The sequence below is a fragment of the Chiloscyllium plagiosum genome, chromosome 39 (assembly GCF_004010195.1).
Source record: "Chiloscyllium plagiosum isolate BGI_BamShark_2017 chromosome 39, ASM401019v2, whole genome shotgun sequence".
Lineage (NCBI taxonomy): Eukaryota > Metazoa > Chordata > Chondrichthyes > Orectolobiformes > Hemiscylliidae > Chiloscyllium > Chiloscyllium plagiosum.
In genome coordinates this window covers 10,416,428-10,435,227 of record NC_057748.1, presented here as the reverse complement: position 1 = coordinate 10,435,227, position 18,800 = coordinate 10,416,428, and the positions used below count along the sequence as shown (strand labels likewise).

General features: G+C 42.3%; 1 protein-coding gene across 1 annotated transcript in view; it reads left to right on the top strand.

Moving 5' to 3' along the window:
* LOC122542217 (serine/threonine-protein phosphatase 6 regulatory subunit 3-like) overlaps positions 1-18,800 on the top strand; it is a 99,751-nt gene that overhangs the window by 12,295 nt on the left and 68,656 nt on the right. Inside the window, exon 2 of the mRNA XM_043679714.1 lies at positions 6,402-6,634. Within this exon, the coding sequence (XP_043535649.1) occupies positions 6,408-6,634 (227 nt within the window). The 5' untranslated portion in view covers positions 6,402-6,407. The remainder of the gene's footprint in view (positions 1-6,401; positions 6,635-18,800) is intronic.

Genomic DNA, 18,800 nt, shown 5'->3' with positions numbered 1-18,800 from the left:
GAGAATTGTCATTTCATCTGGACGCCAGTGATTGTCGTTTAGATTAATGCTTGCCATGCTGTCTTTATTTCGCAGCCTTCCTATGTAAGAAATAAATGGCAAATGATGGTGGGCTCTTCATCTGCAATGGGCATCACGCCAGCATGTGCATTTTCATTTGGTCATGGGAATGTGATCTGAAAGATAGCAAGCTTGATGATTTTATTTCCTTCATCCCTAGCATCTGTGTTCTTAACTGCTAACCAAATTGAATTAGCTAAACCAAATATATCATTAAACTGAGCTTGGGACCTAGTGATCTATGTACCTCAGAACTGCAACTTCAGTGTAACTGTTTCCCTTTGCTTCAAAATTAAGTGCAACTTTAATGAATCTGATGCAGCACATAAACCAGTCCCACGTCAGCATGCCTGATCTCACACCAAGCTTTCAGTTAACTGAGATTTGTAACCCTTTGTGGTGGCAAATGAACATATATATGCTTGATTGGAGAAAGATTGGAGCTTGGAGTTGAAGTCCTCTGTCGTATCTGACCTGCCTGTAGTCGACATTTCGATTATACTGAGTTGCACCACTTGCAAGCGATGGCCCGTCAAATAGTCAGCTTTTTCAGGATAGGATGTACAGTGGCAAAAATAGGAAGGAGCATCAGACGCTTGCCCATCAATAGATGGGCCTTCAGGGATTGCATTCATTTTCTAATTTAATAAGGCAAACTAAATTCCATCTTTAAAAGAACTCCAGGGAATGCTCCCAAATACTGTAGCTGTGACCTCACCCTCCCTTTCATCACCTTGCCTCTTAAAATAAAGGCCTTTTTATATATTGTTTGGAAAAGCTCCTCCATCAGAGACCTGTGCACCTATGTAGAATGATGAAGAGTATCCACTTTGCGCACAATGTCTGGAGACTTCTAAAGGGTAAGTATCTGTTTTTCTCTCCATTTTACCAGTTTGATGGTGTGAGGGAATTATTGGGAGTGCAGAGGTTTTTAATGATATGTCTGCCAGAAAAGGAAATCTTCATTCACCTTTGATTCTGCTGGTTGGCTTTAGATGTGGCAGATGGTGGTGAGTGCAATGTGTAAATCATGGCATGCCAGAAGAGCAGGATACTGCTTTATCACAAAATCATCAAAGGATTGCTGGCTTCGAGATGTTTTCCTGGCCCGTTCACATATAAAGTATAACAGCACCAAGCAGTATGATTTGTTTATAGATTTGTCTGCTTCCAAACTTGGATTGGATCTTGAGTGTATTTTTAGCTCCAATAAAGTCCTGCTGATGCTAATAGGGAGCTGATTTAGCAAAGAAACCTCAATAAAAATGGCAATCTCAGCTAGGATTAATGTTAAAATATGTCAACTCGAGCGCTGACTTTGATTTCCTGTGCAACAATTTGGTATAAAACTGCTGAATGGGTTTGCAGTGCAAACGTGTTTTCCATCAGGGCTGCTTAATGAACTGGGTGCCATTTCTGAATTGAAATATGTGGGTGGCCCAAGTGTGGGTGGATGTAGATGGCTGAGGTCATTAAAGTGCTGCAGCAATTTGATTGCAGGAAACGTCTGAATGAATTTACTCCCCCAATAAGCAGAATGATGTTTACTGAACAAAATGAAAATATTTAATATTTGGGCATGTTGGCTGCCAATAAGAGGAAGCCTGGAGTGTAACTTGTGTGGGCTTTCCCTGGGTACTTTTATTTGAAGCTATGAAAAAGATAGTGCAGGTGTGATGCTTTGTAAGTTGCTGAAGGAAATGACTTGAGCTCTATGCCTACTAATCATTCATAGGCCTAAAAGGAAGGTTCTTGCTGTCTTGTTCAATGAGATGCAGAAAACAGAAAGGATGTGCTATTTAGTATCACTGGCATAAAGCTGAGGTTAAGGGTAAAAGCCCCAAACACTTTGACTAATGTTTCATGCCAGAACATGAGAGAAGCCCCTTCAGTAACTGTGACTATTAGAGCCTTGCTAGGTTACAGACCAATTGCCAGTCTCATCTGAGTTAGCTGGGGTAGGTAGCATTGAGAGTTTAGAAGATTGTTGAAGCCTACTGATTCACTGCATGGTAGACAACAGGTAAGAGGATAAAGTTTGAGCTCAGTTATGCTCCGAGACCAGCAGTCAATGTAACTAGTCACATCTGTCATGATGTAAGAACCATTCCTAGCAAGGTCTCAATCATCACCTTCGGAAGACTGACAATTGAAATGTACTGACATAGAGAAGGGAAGAGATGTTAGGTAAATTAGCACTTGAATGAAAATCCTGTCTATTTTGGTTCAAGGAATTGGAGCAAGTGAGATGTAACTTGGAGGTGATATGGCTGAAAAATTGCACCACAGTGCATCCATTTTAGTTTTGAATGGCTGACCTATTCCAGTGGGCTATACGATCTATCACATCTGCCATGAAACTGGAGATCGCAATCTTTTTAGACTTGTTCATATCCACCTCTAACTTGAATCCATCTTCATATGTTCTGCAGCACAGCTAACATGTTTCAGAACGGACATTATTTTCAGATGTCTTGCACAGTTGTTAATCATGGAATTTGGCTTATAGAATGCTAACTGCAAATGGTAGAATTTCATCTTGAGTCTCCTGCCCAGTGTGGTCACCTGTTGAGCTTGATGCTTCTTACCCCTGTCCATTTACCTTTGGCTCATGCTGTAATCAATATGTTGCCAATTACTGGTAGCTCTTGCCAGTTAACTTTTCTTAAAGCAGTTTAGGTATTGAGAATTAAGTTTCAGCAAACCTATACTCGGTACTTATTTCATTTTGTGTGCGTGTGTGTGTTGCTCGCATGGTTTTAATCTCCTCTTTTCCTTTCTCTGACCCAACATTTGTGGTTTCCCTAATTATATTTTTATATGTCTCTTCTGTCAATCTATGATGTATTTTTTTTCTTGTGCTATATCTTTGAAGGCAGTGACTCATCCTGACGTGCATTTCCGCCACTCCCTGGAGCACTTAACTACCTAGCTTGATTGTCTATTCTTATTACGTTAATTCGGCAGAGAATACTGGAAGTTTATTGATTATTGGATGGGAGGAAATTACAGCTGAACTTAATTTAGGTCTTACCCAGTAGCCAGATGTGTACTTTGCAGCAGGAAGAAAGGATTTGTGTTCATATAAAGTACAACCTTTTGGGTGCTTCCAGTCTTTTTCCAGTAGTATGTTTTGCACAGTAGTCACTGTTGGGTACATGGCAGCCAGTTTATGCACAGCAAGCTCCCACTAAACAACCGTATGGTTGTGAGCAGGCAAATAATTTGTCCTGTTGTTAGTTAAAGAATAAATATTGGCTCAGAACACCGGAAACCCCCCCCTACGTTTTTCTGAAACAGCACATCAGATTTCTTCATATCCAACAGAGAGCAGAATTGGCCTCAGTTTAACATCAAGATTATATTTTTGTGTTGAACTTTCTTGATATAAGACCTAAACCTATCACTGCCTTCTGATTTGGGAAAGATCAGGTGCAGGAGCTTTACCTGACTCTCTTCTATACTTTCCTCAAACCCACTGGTTCTGAGACCTATTTTAGCATCATTCTGCTACCTGAAATGATGCCAGCCAATGCAGGTATATAATCAGCACCTCCTGGCTTTGCGATATGTTTTCAAATTGAGAGGTTGGCTAACTGAGATGGTAGAAGTGGAAGTGAGGATTCAGTAGCGATGTAGTTTGTAAGCAGGTCTGTACTGAAACTCTTGAGTTCACTGAAAATGGAGTTCCACTGTAGCTGGGTGTTTCAAGTTTGAACTTGGTCCTCCTGATGTGTGGTGAAATAAAAATAGGAATGATATGTTTATTAAAACCACGACTTATCAAGAAGATGAAAATATTTGTTGCGTGTTTTGACAATTTGTTGAGAAGGGATTCTGAAATGGTTAGATGTGTTTCTTTGACATTGCTCCTGATCAGTGTAACAGTGGTGAAATAATTGCGTTGATTTAATAACATTTGAGAGCAAATTGAGTGTAGGGAAATGGGACAGAGAGAAATATCCACAAGGATTGCTAACTTAATTTTCTTGCTTTAAGTTAATAGAACATTGGGTGAGTATGTAAGGGCCTGTGTAAGGGCCTGTGTTCCTTCTAGCCTGGCACTCAAATTTTTATACACATGCAAACCAATGCCTCAGATGTAGAGACAGGAAAAAAAATTACTGCACAATATGTAATGTATGTAAACTGGTGTTTTGCTGAATAAACAACAATAATTAAAGAAGTACATATATGCATGTGTACATTCTGCTCTGTTTGCTGATGAGTGGGCTGTCTAAATCGACCAATAGAAAGCATTCAGGCTCCCCCTTTTTCCCCCATGTATTGTTGGATGTTCATTCATTTTTCAGATAAGCTATTTTCAGGCAAAGAAATTTAACTCTGTCTCTATATTGTTTGGGTTTTCTTCCCCCTTTAATTTTGTTCTTCAGACGTACATATTTTAAAATCTGGTCTAGCTTTTAGTTAGAAATTAACAAAGGGACCACCATTAAACAGGACATTGTTAGTGAGGTCCATGCGTGTGATACTTAAAATGTGATACTCAGTATGACACTCTAAAACATCTCGTGAGTCCTTCCGGGCAGTGATTGCTGTTTGGGTGGAAGGTCAAATGGGGCAGCAGCACCACATCTGGCCATGGATTGAGTGACCGTGATTGAGTGTATCCCTACAGGTGAGAGTCCTTGCAGCAGATTCCTTCCACCTGCAAGCAAGGACGTCCTCTTTTTCAGTTCTCTTCTCAAATGCTTTGACTTTTGCTTCAAAAGCTGCAATGTATTTTCTTTGTTTCAGGTGAGGGAAAGGCGATGGAATCTGTGCCTTACCCAGGTTAGCAATTTCACTTAAATGTGGACTTGGTGTGCTTAACCAAGGATTTCTTTGAAAAACTAATACCATCTTTGCCTTGCTCGCTAGATATATCCATCCAAAACATTGGGAATTCTAGCCCAAGGGTGGATGTGTGGGACTTGGTTAATGAGTTTAATTTACCAAGTGAGTTATTACGAGAGTGCCACTAGTTTCCAAGTTGCCTTCTCCAAAAAGGATTTCTTCCTGATGCTGATGCTCTGTCCCTAGCTCTCTAATGTCCTCTTTCTGCTCTATACAGCTGATACAGTTTGATTCCTCCCTGGTTGTGTTTTGCTCATTCTTAAGGTAAGGCTGTGTTGGCAAAGTCAGGCTTACCTGTCTCTAGTTGCCATGCATAAAGATGGTAGTGAGCTATCTTCAGCCACTGCAGTCTGTGTGGCGAAAATAATTTGGATTGCTGTTAAATAGGAAATTCTAGACATTGATTTAGAGGTCAGCAGTTTACAGCTCTGATCACCTGGATTTGGGAGCTGCCTGTCAAACAAACCTGAGATACAGTATTGTGGGTAAAGCCCAATTACAATACTCATGATCTGCTATATTTCATATCTGATTGCTTATGCACTGCAATCTCACGTTCAGAAATATACTATTTGGAAGTTAAGCAGACCTGGCGGTTTTTGAGTACAGTACTTCGTAGGGTAGCTGTCACCTATTTTGTTGAGTTAAAATAGATACAGTGCTTGTATATATTCTTTCTGTCTGCAGCAGTCAGATTCCTGAGTATTAACATATGTAACTGCCAGGGTATGCAAGTGCATCTCACTGCAAATCCTAAATTGGTTGTCGGTGTAATTCTTTGTACACACAGGATTATCCAGCAAATGCTGTCCAATTATGAAACATGACACTGGACATTGAATTGAGAGATTTGTAAGCAGAATCTGGTAGGAACCTTGCTTTCTGCAAACAGCCAAAGGGTTGTGCTGTTTGATACCATCCACCAATCTTCAGGATGTATGACCTTACACACCTGATGTTATACCAGCACCGAAGTTTATATATTCCATTCATCGTTTATGTACTCTTAAACATACATGACAGCCATTTGCTGGTTCACTTCTCAGTACTGGGCTTTGACCAATGGAAGTCAACCTGCCTGGTTTGAAGTTTCACAAAGCTGTGCACTTATATGTCAGTCATCATTGACTGGTGCATTCTCCCAAGCATTGCCTCTACCAGTCAGAGTCTACTTGTGAACTAATTAGTGCTTTCCTCTCCGAGTATGTCTTGATTTCCCCCTTACATTGGTATTCTTGAGAATTGTTCTGACGAGTCCAAGGCAAAATATTTTGATACTGTTTGTTTTGTATTTTGAATAAATATTTATATCTACGGTATTTTCCAGCTTAGACTTGTGGTTAGGCATTCTAATGTCTTTCTACAATCCAGAAAGTTCTGAAACCCGGGGTGGCTCAGTCCCGAGCATTCCAGGCTGGATATAGTGTGACTGCATTCAGGGTTTGCTGAAGTTCCTGATTTTATTGTTTCTTGGTTTTCTACAGCGCATCATGTTTTGGAAGTTTGACCTACACACGACATCACACATTGACACGCTCCTGGAACGTGAGGATGTTACGCTCTTTGAGCTCATGGACGAGGAGGATGTCCTACAAGAATGCAAAGCCAATAATCGCAAGCTGGTGGAATTCCTGACACGGCCAAGTAGTATGGAAGCTCTTGTCACTTGCATCACGATGGAACCATCTGAAGATATGGATGAGAAAGTTCGATACAAGTAAGGGGTTGTTCCAAACGTTTGATTGCAATGGCAAAAGCATTTGATTTTGTAAAATTTGGCTCTGGATGAAATTCATTTTAAAACCTTTTTCCTTGATTCTTAAAGTTATTAAGACATTGGCATGCAGTCCAGAAGTATTAGATATATTCTTACATCTCATTCATGTGAGCCTTTATTAATTTATTAGCCTAGGTAGAATATGATGCAAGGCTATATAATTGTATTATGATGGAACTGTCCCTATTAATCCAGTGTACACCCTGGATTTTCTGGCAACTATGGAGGGCTGATAACTGGGATGGAGAAACATTTTCCTCTCCCATCCCCACAATTGTGCCACTATCTATCGAGTCAGCAGATCCCATTTCAGGATAGGGATCAGAATTTGGACGATGCTTGTCTTCCATGCTAGGCAGTATATCCACCAACCGAGTGAAAAAGTGAAGAGTACAGCTATTATTCTTCCAAATACAGGGTTTATTTTCCCATTCAAACTGAATGAGACAACTCAGCAACCCTATTGATATGAGTTCAATGCATAAATCTTTATATCAAGAAAACTTAATATGAAATCTAGTTTCATTTCCATATAGTTTTGGGAGTTGAACTTTGCACCATTTCCATCTTCAGTTATGGGGTCTGCCTTGCTTCTTACCTTCTGTCCCTTTGTTCCCAACTTTGTGCAGCCTTTAAATCCAGAGCTTGGTATTGCTGTTCTTCAGAATTTTATCTTGCTACCAATTTTCTCCACTGCATCTCCTTTCTAGGAGGAGGCACCTCCACGAGCAGCTTTCTGTTTCCTGCTTGTCAAACTTCCCAGCTGATCATGCAGCACGGTGGCTCAGTGGTTAGCACTGCTGCCACACAGCGCCAAGGACCCAGGGTCGATTCCAGCCTCGGGTGACTGTCTGTCTGTGTGGGGTTTGCACGGTTCTTCCTGTGTTTGCATGGGTTTCCTCTCGGTTCTCTGGTTTCCTCTCGCAGTCCAAAGAAGTGCAGGCTGGGTGGATTAACGATGGGAAATTGCCCATAGTGTCCAGGCATGTGCAGGCTAGGTGGATTAGCCATGGGAAATGCGAGGTTTCAGGGAAATGGTAAAGGTTGGGCAGGGTGCTGCTTGGAAGGTAGGTGTGGACTTGATGAGCTAAAGGGCCTCCATCCACAATGTAAGCACTCTATGACCCTTTAAACTTGCCTTGCTTTAACTAAGACCCGGCCTTCCATAGATTCTAACTCTTTTGAATCTAGTATGTGCAATTGCAAAGTAGATCATGGTATTAAGTCTCAGAAACAAAAGTTTGTGTCTGCCCATGATTTGTGTATATGCAAATATTAGACCTTCAGCATTAGCGCAAGGAAGCATGACGTGACCGGTAGTGAGGCAGCATGAAATTCATGTCAAGTCAAACTGGTGTGAACTGCTCTATGGTTAGCCTTGTCCCCTCTTTCTTAAAAAAAAATTACATAACTGTTTTGTATGGTGGGTAGTGAATTCTTCTCTAACTGTTTCTTAAAATAGCCCAAAGTCTTGCGAGCTCAACGTATGGCAATAAGCACCAGTATCAGTAGTTATGCAATATTTTTCGAGGAAACACCAGAACCTACTAGTGGATTGCAGATAGTAAAGAAGCCTTAAATTTTTGCCTTGATCATCCAAGCAATTTTAATATTTTTCTACCTTTGTTTATATCCTATTTCTCCTGTAGTAACTATGTTTTTGCTAAGTTTGACTTCACATGTGCTAAGCATACAATGATATCTGATCCATGTGTCTATTATTTCACATGAAATCCTGGGCTGTCAGCATCAGTAAGGTGCTTGACTATAAAAGCACCAGAGCTTGGTTCAAGCCCAACTTTTCTCACCTGTGGTTTCGAGCAGGAAACTGACATTCTATGTATTTGCTGCTCCTTAGTCACTATCTAGCTATTTTTCAAAATACCAGCCATTAATTTACCCAACATCTTCCCTGGAAAAAAGCTTGCCTTTTGACCCACTTGCCTTATTAACATCCGGCTTGTGTCCAATTCTCTTTGTCTCGCAGGTCCTTCAACAAGTTGTCATTCCCAGATCAATACCCTTCTTTCTTATTTTTCATGCTTCCATCAAATTGACAGCTTTCACCAGAACCATGAACAACATTTCTTTCTTGCTTTATAATGAATTTTCTCTTCTTGAATGTCTTCGCTCACCATTCTGTTTACCAAATACAAAGTAATTTGAGTAAACAAGATTGTTTTGTTACTGTGAAATGTAGTTTAAATGCTACATTTGATCTAAGATTCTATTTGCATGATATTTCTAATCAAAGATATGATTGATACCTGTTAGATATTTACCATTTATTCTTTGAATGGGCTGATTTAAATAGCACTGGAAAAGAGAGATTGTATTATGTTATCAGATTGTATTGTAATTTCAAGGGAAATTGACTGGTTGGCACTTTAGGTGGGGAAGAGGGTGAATACAGCTAAAGATTTGCCTCATGCAAGGTGAACTTAAGAGGGCGGCACATTGGCTCAGTGGCTAGTACTGCTAACTCTCGGCGCCAGGGACCCTGTTTTAATTCCAACCTTGGGCGATTGTGTGGAGTTTACACATTATCCCCATGTTTGCATGGATTTCCTCCAGGTGCTCCAGTTTCTCCCCTCAGTCCAAAGATGTGCAGGTTAGGTGGATTGGCCATCCCAAATTGCCCATCGTGTCCAAATTGCCCATCGTGTAATTTGGGTGGATCAGCCATGGGAAGCAATAGGGTGGGTGGGAGGGCATGTGAGTCTTGGAGGGATGCTTTTTGGAGAGTCGGTGTGGACTTTTTGGGCCTGTTTCCCCACCATAGGGATTCCATGGATCTGTGGATTCTATGGAGGCATTTGGACAGAGTTCCATAGATAAGACTCACATAATCCTCATCTGCCATTGTGGACATATAGTCATTGCTCCCAGGAGTCAAAACTGCCAGCCAAGAGATTACCTCCTAAACGTTTGCAACATCAACAAATGTAGCATCTGGCATTTACGAGGATAACCAGGTCATCTGTTCTTGGCATTTTACCTTTGATTTGTCTCAGTTGGCTGGACAGCTGGTTTGTAATACAGGGTGACACTAGCAGTGTAGGTTCAGTTCCCACACCAGCTCAGGTTGCCATGAAGGACGCTCCATCTCGGCCTCTCCTATCTCTTAAGGCGCAGGACGCTCATGTTAAACCACAATCAGTTGTGTCTCACTGATGAGAGAGCAGCCCTCTGGGGCTATGGTGACTTTGCCTTCATCTTTGCCTATGATGTTGGTGCATTGAGCAATGTTGACAGAACATCTAGTAGCTTCTCTACTGGTCAACAAATAGATCTCCAGAGTCTTACCTGCGCAGGTAGATGCTGCCTTGGTTTTATATATTGCATCCATAAAGCGCATCTGTAACAGCTCAGTAGTCTGTCCTTGCCACAACAGTTGACAGTGCAACAGAACCTGTCTAAATTGTGAGCTGGGTCAGCAATGACTCACAGTGCCGTTAGTCGTTCGAAGTTCGTAGTAATTATATAACAGTGCCTTTACATCAGATTTTGAAATGCACAAACCATGAAATATGAAACAAAACACAAAGAATTGCAGATGCTGGAAGTCTGAAACAAAAGCAAGCAGCTGGAGAAACTCACCTGGTCTAGCAGCATCTATGAGGAGTAAGTAGAGTCAATGTTTTGGATCCAGTGACCCTTCTTCAGACTTCTGTGTCACTGGATCCAAAACACTGACTCTCTGTTTTCTCCTCAGATGCTGCCAGACCTGTTGAGTTTCTCTAGCTGTTTGTTTTTGCTTCATGAAATATTGAACTCTGTTGCAAGGAAGTTGTGAGCAACTTTGTTGCTAAGATTGAGACTCTCCATTCAGCTGTCTTTGCTGCTCCCCTGCCTTGAAATGCCTTCAACTTGCACAGTTTTCTGGCTTCTCTCCTTTTTTCTAAATTTGACCTCTCTCACCTCATCTTGCACATGAGACAAATCTTTGACTGTACTGACCCTCTCCTCCATCTAAAGCGCTGACTAGTCAATTTCCCTTGAAATTACAATACAATCTGATATCAAAATCTGTATTATGTCTTTTCATGCAGTTCCACTTTCTTTCAAGACTGTTAGCACCCCACCAGAAAGCCTTCATGGTCCTTTAGTCGTCATCAATTTGCATTTACTTAGTGGGTAGACATTTGCATTATTGCCAGGACTGTCACCGACCTCATTACCTTTGGAAATTTCCCACCTCCAACGTAGCCGTCTCCCAACCCTGAACAGCCGCTTCTACCTCCTTCCCAAAATCCACAAACCAGACTGCCCTGGTAGGCCCATCGTATCAGCCTGTTCCTGACCCACCAAGCTCTTTTCCTCCTACAATGCCTCAATCCACTCCCCACTTGTCCAGAACCTGCCCACCTATATCTGCTGATATAGGTTCCTCTGATGCCCTCCACCGTATTGACAATTTCCAGTTCCCTGGCCCTAACTGCCTCCTCTTCACCAGGGGTGTCCAATCTCTCTACACCTCTGTTCCCCACCAGGGTGGTCTGAGAGCTCCTGGCTTCTTCAACCAGAGGCCTGAGCAATCCCCATCTACCACCACTGCTGCTGCTCCTGACTGAACTTGTTCGCTCACTGAACAATTTCTCCTTTAATTCATCTCACTTTTGCCAAGTCAAAGGAGTGGCTGTGGGCACCCGCATGTGTCCAGTTATGCCTGGCTCTTTATAGGGTATGGGGAACAGTCCTTGTTTCAGTCTTACACAAACCCCCTTCCACAAGTCTTTTTCTCAATGTATCGATTTGGTGCCGCTTCATACTTCTGCCAAGGCCTTGAAAACTTCATTTGTTTTGTCTCCAATGTTCACGCCTGTATAACCTTCACATCGTCCATTTTTGAGACTTCCCTTCCTTTCCTTGATCTCTCTGTCTCTATTTCAGGGAATAAGCTGTCCACTGCAAAGCCTCTGTCTCCCATAGCTATCTTCGCTACAGGTTATCACACCCCACATCCTCAAGAACTTCATCCCTTTCTCTCAGTTCCTTTGCCGACATCGTATCTGTTCGGACACTACCGCCTTCCAAAACAGCACTGGTGACAGGGCTTGCTTCTTCCATGTCCATGGTGTCCCACCTACTGCGGTTGACAGGGCCGTCAAACTGTAACCATCCTGTCACCCATGCTTTCACCCTTGCCCCTTCCCATCACTCTCAACAGCGTGATCAGGCTCCCCTGTCCTCGCTTTTCATTCCACCAGCCTCTGCATTCAAAGGATCATTCTCCACCATTTCAGACAACTCCAGCAGAACACCACCAGCAAACTCATCTTCCCCTCATTCCCCCGTCTGCATTTTGCGGGGATTGTTCCCTCTGGGAAGCACTAGGCCATTCCACAACCACCACCCACCACCACCACATGCGCGCACACGCGCACAACACCAGGTTATAGTCCAATAGGTTTATATGGAAGCACTAGCTTCCGAACAACCACCTGATGAAGGAGCAGTGCTCAAAAAGCTAGTGCTTCCAAATAAACCTGTTGGACTATAACCTGATATTATGTGATTTTCTTTTTAACTTTGTCCACCCCAGTCCAACCCTAGCACCTCCAACTCATGAACATTAATGGAATGAGACCTGGCTTGACTTAGGATGCAAGTTTCCTCTTAAAACTCCCATTCTTCAATTGTTTCAATTGAACAACAGAGCAGAGTTGTATTTATATTAAGTCTTCTACAGCCAGGAGAACATTGCAAGATGTTTTACAGCTGAAGAAATACTGTGTGATGTAGTCACTGTTGTAATGCAGAAAACATGGTAGCCAATTTACACATAGCAAAGAGCAATGTGATAATGCCCAGTTGATCTGTTTTTAGTGGCATTGGCTGATTGATAAATATTAGCCAGGATTAAGGAAATTCCTGCTTGCCTTTGAAGTAGTGTTGTGGGATCTTTGTACATCCCCTTGAAGGGGCAAATGGAATAAAAGCAAAGTATTGCAGATGCTGGAAAACAGAATTTTCTTCTAAAAGCAGAAATTAGTAAAGAAACCTGTATCTGGCAGCATCTGTGGAGTGAGAAGCAGTTTAGGTTTCAAATCTAATATAACTCCTGAGCATTTGACCTCCTGAGTATTTCCAGCACTTTCTGTTTTTATTAGGACAAACAGAATCTAAGTTTAACTTCTCATCTGAAAAGTGGCACCTCTGACGTGTGGTAATCTTTCACTACAATGCTGGAGTGCCAGCCTTATTTTGTCAAATCTTGAAATGGAAGTTAAGCCTGCAGCCCTCTGACTTGGGACGAATGTTCTTCTCACAAAACGGTAGCTGATACTGAGGAGAATCTAATGTTAAAAAATTTTATTTGGACCATTTGAACCATGGCTTTAAATCAAGTGTTGTAGTATATTGTCTGTAAGTATTTAAAGGAGGGTGAATTTTAATTCAACTAATTTTGCCTTACTCTCTCTTCATTTTTAAAATCATTTGTATGCAAATCCTGGTGAGTGATATTAAAATTGGGAATGGGCCACTGGCTAATTCAGATACAGAATGACATTATCCAGCATTCTGAGATCAGATGTATCACTGCTGTACATGGAGTAAAGCACCTCTTCCTGTGTTCTACTATCTCTGTCCCACCATTGCAGAAATCCTTACTGGACTCACGTATTTTTTCATTTCTCACAGACCAGTCAAAGTGAAGTTGCAAGATTTTTGGCATCAAAATTTTGGCTTATGCTTTTAATATCAATACCTCTGATATTGCTGCCTCCTCTAGCAATGTTCTTTTCATTACCTGCTATTATGTGTCTAATTCAATATTTAAATTCATAAGGTATATTGTCAGAGGCAGTAATGTCTTTCTGATTCAGAGGAACAGACACAAAGAACCTCAGGTTTTAGGTTTCATCTGACGGACGGCATTTTTGAGCAATTTAGCTCTCCCTCAGTGCAGCTTTGGAATATCTCCACCGTATTGACAATTTCCAGTTCCCTAGCCCTAACTGCCTCCTCTTCACCAGGGGTGTCCAATCTCTATACACCTCTGTTCCCCACCAGGATGGTCTGAGAGCTCCCGGCTTCTTCAACCAGAGGCCTGAACAATCCCCATCTACCACCACTGCTGCTGCTCCTGACTGAACTTGTTCGCTCACTGAACAATTTCTCCTTTAATTCATCTCACTTTTGCCAAGTCAAAGGAGTGGCTGTGGGCACCCGCATGTGTCCAGTTATGCCTGGCGCTCTTTATAGGGTATGGGGAACAGTCCTTGATCCAGTCTCCATGCTTCAGGCTCTCTGCCTTTATTCCTGATGAAGGGCTTTTGCCCGAAACGTCGATTTTGCTGCTCTTCGGATGCTGCCTGAACTGCTGTGCTCTTCCAGCCCCACTAATCCAAAATTTAAATTCATAATGTTAATGAGAAGATGAAAAATGATTAGGATAAAGTATTATCATTGGCCTGAGTGTTGTTATGGCCTCCTTTGTATTTGTTAAGTTATCTCACATGATCAGCTCTGCTAATTTGCACTTTCTGCACGGAGGGATGGAACTGCAGCTTAAGATCCTCAAACCATGAGTAAAAATACTAAGTCCCTGGCAATAAAAACTGAATTTACTTGTTCAAGCACCATAAACTACTAGAATCTAATTATAAATGGGCAGAATTTCGGAATGAGATCACAAAATGGTTGTAAAGTTCCTGTAATAAAAGTGCAATTTTAGTCATTTGGTCATGCAAAAGCTGTAATCCTGACAAGTGAAGCTTTCACCCCTACATTTACATTTCATTTCTTTCTTCTCTTCCCACCTCTAAATTTTAGGTATGCACCACAGCAAGTTATAAAATAACATCAGTCTGGTGCTTCTGGTGTTGGTTCTTATGAAGTTTATTACTTTGTATGTCAATTGACATACAATCGTGCATCTAGGTCAGAAGATTATGGATTCGTGCAGCTCAAGAGGTTTCAGTTCATAATCTCAATTGATATTCCAAAGCTGCACTGAGGGAGAGCTAAATTGTTCAAAAATGCCGTCCGTCAGATGAAACCTAAAACCTGAGGTTCTTTGTGTCTGTTCCTCTGAATCAGGAAGACATTACTGCCTCTGACAGTATTGCTCACAGAGCTGCAGGCTTTCTGTGTCCTTGCCAACATTCCTCCTGCAATTAACACCACCAAAAAAAAACACACTGGTCAATTTTGGTGCTGCTCCAGATACAGAAGTTTCAATTCGTAACCTTTATATAAATAAAACAGTGTTCTATTTCCTGATGAAGGGCTTTTGCCCGAAACGTCGATTTCAAAGCTTTTCGGATGCTGCCTGAATTGCTGTGCTCTTCCAGCACCACTGATCCAGAATAATAATTATTTATGTCAAGTACCCTGAATCTTATTAACAAGTCAGAGCTTATGAAATAAATGCTTCTGATCACAACAGAGTTTTAAATACAAGTCCATGCCCTCTTGAAAGAAGGACTTGCATTGAGAGAGCTCTAGACATCACCTTGAAACTTCTAAGTGCTTTTCGAATGTAGCCACTGATGCAATGCAGGAAGTGCATTTGTAAATTTGTGCACAGCTAGATCCCATGAACAATGATGAAAGATTTTCTTTTCATGATTGAGCAATAAATATTAGCCAGAATACTGATTGGGGCGAACATCCCTACTCCCCTTTGCTTAATGCTGTGCGATGTATTACATTTGTCTGAAAGAGCAGGCATGGCCTTCGTTTAGCATCTTGCCGGAAAGGCTTTACTTAGTGCATTTCTCCATTAGTACTGTTTCAGGTAAGGTCAAGTACTCCTGATTCTGGATTAGCTTGAACCCATAGTCTTTTGACTCTGGCGAGAGTGCTACTTGTTGAGCCACGGCTCAGTTGAGAGATTTGCTTTGCCTGTATGTTTAAATAAATGTGTATTATGTTGGTAGTGTGCAAATTTGGGCTCAACTTGCATAAAAGCAACTTCCACTTGAGTATCTTCAGCATTCACTCAGTCCACTATCAATGCACAGTGGCATTAGTGTTGACCAATTATAGGTGCACTGCACGACTTAACAAGGCTCTTCCAGCAGCAACTTCCAAACCTAAGTCCTTTACTATCTCGCAGGAGAAGGGCAGCAGGCACATGGCAATATCACAGTCTGTGAATTTCCCTCCAACTCAATTACTATCCAGATTTGGGATTTATATTGCCACAACCTTCAACGTTCCTTATTCAAGACTGTGGACTCCCTTTCTAACAGTTTTGAAACAGTACCAGCACCACTTGGGCTGCAGCGTTCCAAGGACGCTGCTCACTACCTTTCTAAAGGGCAATAAATGCTGGCTTAACCACTAACACCCACATCCATTGAAACTTTTTTTTTTCAAAAATGTCCTATGTTCTGCAGAAACAGGCATGTATTGAAACACTTGAGACTGAAACTATTTCCAAGACAGGAACATTTGTTCACTTGGACTTCCTTACAATCAATGAATTGCTTTTGAAGTGTAGTTACTATGGACCAACCAGTCTGAACACAGCAGCATCTGGAATGCAGCAGTAAACTGTCCAACCAGGGATTAATGTCCAGATTAGTGAGTAGGCTCTTGCAGTTCTTCAAATATTCCCATTGATCATTTGCATCCACCTGAACCAGTAGGTTGTGCCTTGGGTTTCCTGTGCCTTCTGAGAGATGTGCTTCCAATAATGCAGCACTTCCTCTGTGAAGCACTGAAATGTTGCGAATAAACGAGGGGATGAATGCATGACCATGTGACTCAAACCAAACTTTAGCTAATGAACAGTGACGCGCCAGGAGCAATTTTTGCTCGCTGCTGTGACAGTTCTCGAACATGATGCTATCTGCTGAAAGTGTGGTGTAGGTCATATTCGTTATCGCAGTTGTGGTATATGGGAGGCTCTGTGGGTAACAGGCTCCTCCCTAATTCAGGGGAGAGGAGGAACTGTAGATGTCACTTGCCATAGTGGTTATTGGAGCTGGTCTTGTGTCTCCCATAAACGGAAATGTCGGGGAGGGTGGCACTTGTAAAGAAAGGAGAAAATTGTTTTTTTAACTAGAATGAGTACATTGATGTGGCCTGAAATGCAGAAGTTTCAGAACACACTGCATTTGTATTCTTGGGGTGAAAACTGTTGATCTACAGCCCAGACTCTGCTTGTATTCTACTGATCCAGAGTCAGTTGCAAATGTGGCTCATCAAAGCACTCTTTAACTAATAATGTTGTGCAATGAAGTGTTTCCCCAGAATTGTCGTAGAGAACAGCAAAATTAAGATTCTGTGGGTGTAGAAAATCTAAAGTAAATGTAAAGTGCTGGAAATAGTCAGCAAGCCTGCCAGCACCTGTGGAGGGAAAAACGGCCCTTGTTTGTGAGAGAGTGAAGAAAATGACTTCCTCAGAACCATCTGGAATGAACAGATTGAAAGGCTAGTAGAAAACTGTCAAAGCGAATCAGTATTTGAAAATGAAGGGCTCCGAGTAAAAAGGTGAAGAGTAGGACTAATTGGATCATCTTTCAAAAATCTGTCACGACATGAGGGATCTGACTGGATTTTCTGGCAAGGTTTGTAAGGATCGTGACAAGGAAGAGGGATAGCTGCAGGCTGATTACTTGCGCCACGTGGCACGTGCACACACCCTCCTCATTTGTTCTTCTCTTAACTGCATCCTCCCACCCACTAGGATTTTGCTTGTCTGTTTGAAGTTAGAAACCTCAGGATAGAACTGCAATCAAGCCATGGATCCTCCCATTCTGTATTCCTCAGTATGGTTGTGAGTGAAACTTTTAACCACTAAACCATCAGGGAGTTTGTGGGAGGAAAGTTAGCTCCTGAACTTAGTTAATTTTAATCTGATCTGCTGCAAACAGGCTTCTGCTTTTTTTTTTGCAACCGTTTAATGTAATTGAGTGGAAGGATACTTGCTTTCAACTAGCTGCATTCAGTTGGTGCTCCAGTGGGTACAGTTGTGGTTAAAATAGGCCACTAGAACGATGAGGAAGCTTTGCATGCGTCTGGTATCCAAGTGCTGCATGGAGTAAGAGCAAGGTTAACTCTGCATTTAATCAAAACAAGCGGGTTAGGAGAAGTCCAGTTGTCTGTCAGGCCTGCTCTGCCTTTTGATAGGATCGAGACTAATATAATTGTGGCCTCAATTCCAGGTTTCTGCAAATCCCCAATACCCTTTGTTAATCAAAACTGCATCAACTTCTGCCTGAGAAATATTCAACAACTCCACCTTCACCATTCTCTGGGAAGAGAATCAGAAAAAAAAAATTTCCTCCAACTCCGTCTTGTCTGGGACACCCCTTATTTTTAAACTATGTTTTTCCAGCATCCACCCAGTGAACTCCCTTCAGAGCATTGAAACAAACCCCTTGGGTCTCCGATGGGTATTGGCCCATCATGCCCAACAGTTCCTCAAACGTAATTTCTTTGTGCCAGGAACCGGTTGAATGAACGTTCTTTCCTAATACTCCTAATGCAATTATGTCATTTTCGAAAAACAACCCGCTACAAAGGTACACTGTTCTCTTGATGTGGTCTCATCAATGACCTGTGCAACTGTCGCAAAATATCCCTTTATGGAATAATATTCCATTTCCCTTCCAGTAGACAACTACAACGTACCATTTGCCTTCCTAATCCCATGCCTATCCTGAGAATGTCTCTCTCTCCCCCTGTCTCTCTCTCCCCCTGTCTCTCTCTCCCCCTGTCTCTCTCTCCCCCTGTCTCTCTCTCCCCCTGTCTCTCTCTCCCCCTGTCTCTCTCTCCCCCTGTCTCTCTCTCCCCCTGTCTCTCTCTCCCCCTGTCTCTCTCTCCCCCTGTCTCTCTCTCCCCCTGTCTCTCTCTCCCCCTGTCTCTCTCTCCCCCTGTCTCTCTCTCCCCCTGTCTCTCTCTCCCCCTGTCTCTCTCTCCCCCTGTCTCTCTCTCCCCCTGTCTCTCTCTCCCCCTGTCTCTCTCTCCCCCTGTCTCTCTCTCCCCCTGTCTCTCTCTCCCCCTGTCTCTCTCTCCCCCTGTCTCTCTCTCCCCCTGTCTCTCTCTCCCCCTGTCTCTCTCTCCCCCTGTCTCTCTCTCCCCCTGTCTCTCTCTCCCCCTGTCTCTCTCTCCCCGTCTCTCTCTCTCTCTCCTCGTCTCTCTTTCT